The sequence below is a fragment of the Passer montanus genome, unplaced genomic scaffold, assembly GCF_014805655.1.
Source record: "Passer montanus isolate IOZ18808 unplaced genomic scaffold, ASM1480565v1 scaffold17, whole genome shotgun sequence".
Classification (NCBI taxonomy): domain Eukaryota; kingdom Metazoa; phylum Chordata; class Aves; order Passeriformes; family Passeridae; genus Passer; species Passer montanus.
Genome location: NW_024364270.1, coordinates 3,082,688 through 3,089,124, shown reverse-complemented (window position 1 = coordinate 3,089,124; position 6,437 = coordinate 3,082,688). Strand labels below are relative to the sequence as shown.

Below are 6,437 nucleotides of genomic sequence, written 5' to 3'. Positions count from 1 at the left end.
ACTCTTAATACCGGAGGTGAAAACCTAAAATCACACTTTGACATCTTCCAGATTTTAAAAAAGTCTTTTTTAGTAACTGATAGGTATTGAATAATTGCAGTCATAAAAAGATTTTTCTCATCACCAACCGCACGTCTGAGATCATAACAATGTGACTGATTTGTATTTTACCATTAATTCACCATAAATACCAACAAAAAAATCACAGACTACTTTTTTATTTAAAAAGCTTTTATAAATAGTCTTCTGTAAAATATCTCATTTTAGTCTCTTATCTCATAGAAATATCTCATACTTTTACCTCATCCAAGGTAAGATCCTTTTAGGTATTTAATATAGTTTGCTCAGATATATCTCTTGGTAAAATATTAATTAATTTAAAGCATGTAATGAGGCAAGTATTTAATTTTATCATTATGCAGCTCTGCCTGCTATTTGAATGTGATTCTTTGTTCTTTTTTCAATCTTACTCTGTCCTCTACTTTTTATTCTTTTTACTTTCATATGTATTTTGAAGGCATTGTGTTCAAGACAGTGTGTTCAGACTATGTTCAGCAAGAACTTACCTACACTTAGTGCTTATTTGAAGTTGGATGCTCCTAATTGGATAGAAACTGCTTTCTTCTTTGGAAGATTTCACACAGCTTTCTGTTAAAAAAAAAAAAGAACGAAAAAAATCCAGAAGAAATGAGTTAAGAAACAGAACAACAAAATTATGTCAAATTGTGCAACAATGTAAAATTGTGGATTAACTGGACATTGTGTCAGCTGGCACAGGCGGAACACAGGAAAAACCACAAAATTGTGGAAGAAATGTAAAGAATATATTTATCTTTGTTACCTTACCAATGAAGGGACCTACCTTGAACCTATGATAGTAATTGACACTTGCAAAGCAAGAAGAGCAAAAATAATTTTTGCCTAAGCCAAATATTATAGTACCAAAATATACTGAGTGTCTTTTATATTCTGAAATCTGGGCAAGTTATTGTAACTCAAACTGTGCTTCTTTAAAAAAAAAATTCACTTTACTTTTTTGTCATTGAATTTAACTTACATGGTAAATATGTTACTAATTTCCAGCCTCATACTTTGAAACAAGTCAAATTCTGTGCTCCTGTACTAAAATGTACAGTCTTCTGTATTTTAAATTATTCTATTTGTCCTTTACTGAAAATATATTCACTATTTGATAATTTTTTCTCCAGCAGCAATATAATCTGTTTCACAGGCATTAAGTCAAATGCAGCTAAAATAAAATTTCTTCATTTTTTCTCTTAAGTTCACACATTGCAATGAAACCTCACAAAATTTTTTTAATCTATTACTTGTGTCATAAGCAAGGAAGTTTCTGCATGTTTTCTATTTGAATGGCAGCTTCCTTGTGGTTTTCAAATGTTTATGGCCTTTGTTCAAATGTGTAGGTAGCAAAACCATCAGAAAAACACATTCTTTTTACACATGCCCTTTTATTCCCTTTACAGAAAAGAATTTAACACTATCAATTTCTCTATTTATTAACTGTGGTGAATCTGCTTCTTTCTGAAAATTTACAATTACTCATGTGATAACCCTAGATGATAGCAAAAAGCTAAGAATATCAGATGACTGAAATGAAAGAAGGAACATCTGATACCATAGGATATACAAAACCACTGGAAGATTCTCAGGGTATTCTTTTACAGATGGTTAAGTACAGATGGTTAAGTCTTCTCTTAGACAGAAATTTGTAATACAGATCATACAGCAGATTTGAATAAATTCAGCACATTTGTTGGATGAACAGTAAGTAAACATACAATAAAAATCAACAGAGTGGGAATACCCACCTCAGGGTAATTTCCCACAAAAGAGCTGAAAAGTTTTGCCAATACTTTTACAGTTCTAGAAATGTTTTCCTTTCCTGTCTAAAAGCTACTGATACTAATTTCCTACTGGTGTGTGAAAACACTTAGAAATGAAGGTAACTGTTCAAATGCAACCGGAATCAGATATATGCAAAGCTCTGGGATGTCTAAGTAAGGACGTGTGCTGGGAGGGAAATTCCCTCAACTAATTTCCTACTGGTGTGTGAAAACACTACGCTTACATGTAGTGATACCGAAACTGCTTTGTAACTATGGTGGATTAGATTTCAGACATGGACATTGGCACCTAGCGATGTTTAAAAACCTGCTTCACCTCCAGCTGCTACTTGAGAAAGTTTTCTGTATGACCTATATAATATTTGCATGATTTTAGTATATTTTGCGGGATATGTAAACTAACATAAGCCTGATTCCTAGAGACACCAACAATTTTAATAGAAGTACTGACACAAACAGCATACTAATGTAGAATGATGTATATGTGGGCTGGGGAGGGGGAGTGAAAAAGCAAACCTTTAACTTGCTTTCCTGTAAACATCTTCAAAGAATGCACATTGTTTTAAACAGAAAAATAATTGAGAAATTGAGGATATGATAGACACCTTCCATTACTCTATCCTGTTTTGTATGAGGTCATTGCAAAGGTATCTATTTTGAGTCATATAGTTTGTCCTGTTAGAGCAAAAGAAGAGGGTGAAAAGTGTTTTGAGCAAGGAAAAGTAAGCTTGTTTGGCACAGTATTTTGGGCTTTACAAAGCATATGCGTTATCCACTCCCTCTACTCTTGCTGGATTTAAACAAAGCCTAGAGAGGAAGGCAGGGGACAGCAACATGATACTGAGTTTTATTTTGGTGCTTGTGATTTCATAGCACGTTACTCATTAAAAAATACCCTACAAAACATCTTAATAATTCACTCTCAGGAAAAGCATGAAGACACAGCCATCTTTCTCCAAGTTTGAAAATCATTGCAAATCTGCAAAGGCATTTAGCATGTATAATTCAAAGGAATCTCTCAGGTTTCCCAGTTTTTAAGGTCAGAGTTTGTAAGTTTTGAGGAAACACTAATTTGACTTAGAAAGGCTTTATTTAAAATGAGTTCTTTTCCTTCACAAGCAAGTCATCACTGCTCTCCAGTCTTGGTAGGATGTTGCATCCCTTAACAACCAACTATGTAGCAACAGAATGCAACTTGATATGAAAATAAAACAAATGATTGAAGGTGTTTATGAAGTTGTTTTACACTCTCTGATGCTCACTTGTCACTTTTATCACTGAAGGCATTAGGACATTGAACTTCTAGGCAAATACAGGTCTGGAAAGTTTTGCAGAAACCTCCTTCTTAAAACTTTTAACATTAGTTTAGCTACTAGAAGAGTTCTGGGGGTTAACACCCGCTGCTTTCCCTTCCTTAGCAGCCCGTGCACTGTCTGGGGAGAGCAGCAGGGCACAGGCCGCACCGACAGAGAAATGGCATCCAGCATCCCCAGTGAGCACCCAGGAGGCCCAAGCTCCCGCAGCCTGGACGGCGCTAAAGAGAGCTGCCACTGCGAGTCCTGCGCCGAAGGGCAGGGCAGGGCAGGGCAGGGCAGCCCGCCGCCATGCCACCGCCCCGTACCCACACCGCGCCGTGCGCTCCGACAAGATGGCGGCCTCCTCCCTCCCTCTCTCCCTCCCTCCCCAACCAACATGGAGGGCCGCGCGCCCATTGGCGCTGGCCGCGCGCCGCCGCCGCGCGATAGGCTGAGGCGCCGGCTTCCCCCGGACTACATTACCCAGGACACCCCGCATCAGGGGCGCTGCTCCGAGCCGCTTCTTTTCTTACGCATCGCGGCTCTGTCTCCTCCCAGGCGGGCGGGGCGGGGCGTGGTCTCGCGAGAGGCCGCGCGGGCAGCGGAGCGGGCGCAGGGCGCGCTGAGACCGTTGTCGTGGGCCCATGGCGGCCGCGGAGGCGGCGGCCGCGCCCGACCCCAGCGGGCTCTCCCCGAAGGAGGAAGGGGAGCTGGAGGATGGCGAGATCAGCGACGATGACAACAACGGCTTCGGGCCCTATGGCGGCAGCTCCGAGCGTGCCGGCGGCCTCGGTGGCGGCGGTAGCAGCAGCAGCAGTAGCAGGCCGTACTCGAGGCGCCGGCCGCCCCCCGGGTTCCACGGGAGCGGCTCCATGTCCTCCCCCGGGCGGCCCTTCCCGCGGTCGCGGCACCAGCCTCCGCCCGACGCGGGACACGTGCACGGCCACGGCGGCTACCGGCCCAAGGACTCGTTCCGCTCCCACCCGCCGGCGCCGCGGATGCCGCCGGGCTCGCACTCGGACACGGGCCCCCGGCTCTCCTTCTGGGAGCGCAGCCACAACGCCCTGGATCGGTTCCGCTTCCGAGGCCGGCCCTACCGGGGCGGTGGGCGCTGGGGCCGCAGCCGAGGCTGCAGCGATCGGCCGGGCAACCCTCCGGGGAGGCCGCCCGGAGGGGGAGGCGGCGCCGGGTTCAGCAGCAGCCAGGGCTGGAGGGAGCCCTCGCCTCGGAAATGTATCCTTGAGACGCCGGCGGGTGGGGGGCCCGGGCTGCTGCGGTGGGCCTGGGTGTGGCCGGGCCGCGCTACGTGGCCGAAAGCCGTGGGGAGGGACGCGTTTTCCTCCCGCTCTGGCAGCGGGATTCCCGCAGCGGTAACGGAGAGGGAGGCTCCCAAGCTAATCCTGGGGGTTGGCCGGGACAGCCGGCCCTGCTTAAAGAGAGACTGTTGGGAAGTCGGATTACTGCCGTGGCCTGGCTTGCGGCTTGGCCTGGCCGTCGGGTGCAGGGAAAAAGGAAAAGCATAGCCTGAAAGGAAGCTTTTGTCGGTTGGATTCCGGGCTGCTTTTCTCGCCCCAAGTGCGAGTATTGTGAAGTGGGGTCAGTCTTCAGTTTTATTATGTGTAATTTGTGTCACAATTGTAAAGCTAGAACCCTAAGCTTGTTAATTTACTGTATTGGGCAATGAAGGCTCTACGTTTTTTTTCATTTTCGCTTTCATCCCTTCAGAGGCTATTACACCTAGGTTTTGCTTTAGTCAGTTTTAGCTAAGCTGGAGTGGATCTGCATGCACAAATTGTAGTTTATATGGACATTCAGCCGAAAGCCATACCCACCATTTCTTGTAAGATGTTCTCCACTGATTGCTCATAAGAGTTCAGGTGATGCATTACGAGAGTTCTGATATTTGGTCCTTTAAAGAGCAGGAATTGTGAAAGTGGTGGGAAAAGCTTCCCTAGTTTTTTTTGTTTGCTATAGGAAATAATGTAAAGAACTGATGCTGAGTGTAGCTTGAGGAGTCACTAATCTGATTTAGAAAGTCAGATTTAGCTTGGGGCAGCCTGGTTACTTGACATAAGTGCATTGTTGCCTAACTGCAAATGTAGATGAGTGTAAAAAGCAGTGAGCAAGAGAGATGGTGATTAAATCCTGTTGTCCAGAATTCTACAGTGTTCTATTGTCCTTCATATCAATAGTCAAAGGATGTGTTTTTGCTAGAACCACTGGCGTGGGTTGATCTCTTGGATCTTGTATTATTTATGTCATTAATATTTCTTATTTGTTCAATTGTAGATGGAATATGTAAATTAGCAATACAGATGCTTATATTTAGTCTTCAGTTACAGTATTATTGAAGGCTTCATTGGAGCCCTTCATTCAAGGGTTTTATCTTGAGAGGCAGCAAGTGAAGATGTGATTTGCCCAAGGTTTCATAGTAAGACAATTCTAATGCTGAAAATAGTTTTTAAGTCTCTGCAGTGTTGCCCTGAGTACGCGAAAGTGGTTGCTTTCTGTGTAAGGAGTCATTTGCAGGGCAGATGTGGAGATTGTCCTAAACAGAACTTGGAATGTTTCTTAATGAGACTGATGCAGTCTCCTTCTCTGTTTTAATTAAAAGAGCATTCAGAATGGCTAATTCAATTTTCAAACCAAGAGTAGAAAATGAGGATGATGAGATTGTTTTTATTCCTAAAACTTAAGATTTATGCACCTGTTGAAACATGGTAGATGGAGGATGTTCTATTACTCTTGCTCTTTAGTAAGTGAGCATTCAGTTGTTTATGGATCATAATTAAGGAAGGTCCATAATTTTCCCTCAATATAAGTTACTTTCTGTTTTTTTAACATCCTTGCCACCTAATACAGCCAGTATTAGAGAATTAATAAATACTAAGTTACCTCCATGTTGCTAACATTATTGGAGTACCAGTGTAGTTCATTGGCCTGTGACTTCAGAGGAGACTTCCATATCAACTGTACAAGGAGAATTGTGGCCTGGAATGGTATCTGAAGTTCTCCCTGGAAAATAATATGTTTTAAGTGTCTTGAGTCCTGATCTTGGCTTCTTAGTAGCCAGTACAGTGCTGTGTTTTGGGCGTAGTGTGAGAATAATCTTGGTGACACACTGGTGTTTTAGTTGTTGCTGAGAAGTGCCTACACTGAGTTATGGACTACCAGGGTCCCATGCTCTGGCAGTGAGGAGGTGCACAAGAAGCTGGTAGTGTGCAGAACTGAGACCCAAACTTGGCCAAAGTGGTGTTGCACACCACAGAATGTCGTG

General features: G+C 43.7%; 1 protein-coding gene across 5 annotated transcripts in view; it reads left to right on the top strand.

The window, feature by feature from the left end:
* Positions 1-3,705: 3,705 nt before the first annotated feature.
* ZFC3H1 (zinc finger C3H1-type containing) overlaps positions 3,706-6,437 on the top strand; it is a 41,749-nt gene continuing 39,017 nt past the window's right edge. For 3 of the 5 annotated variants that reach the window (XM_039703917.1, XM_039703916.1, XM_039703914.1), the window contains exon 1: positions 3,706-4,393. In XM_039703917.1, the coding sequence (XP_039559851.1) occupies positions 3,805-4,393 (589 nt within the window). In that variant the 5' untranslated portion in view covers positions 3,706-3,804. The remainder of the gene's footprint in view (positions 4,394-6,437) is intronic. The other 2 variants (XM_039703913.1, XM_039703918.1) reach the window with 1 other exon arrangement.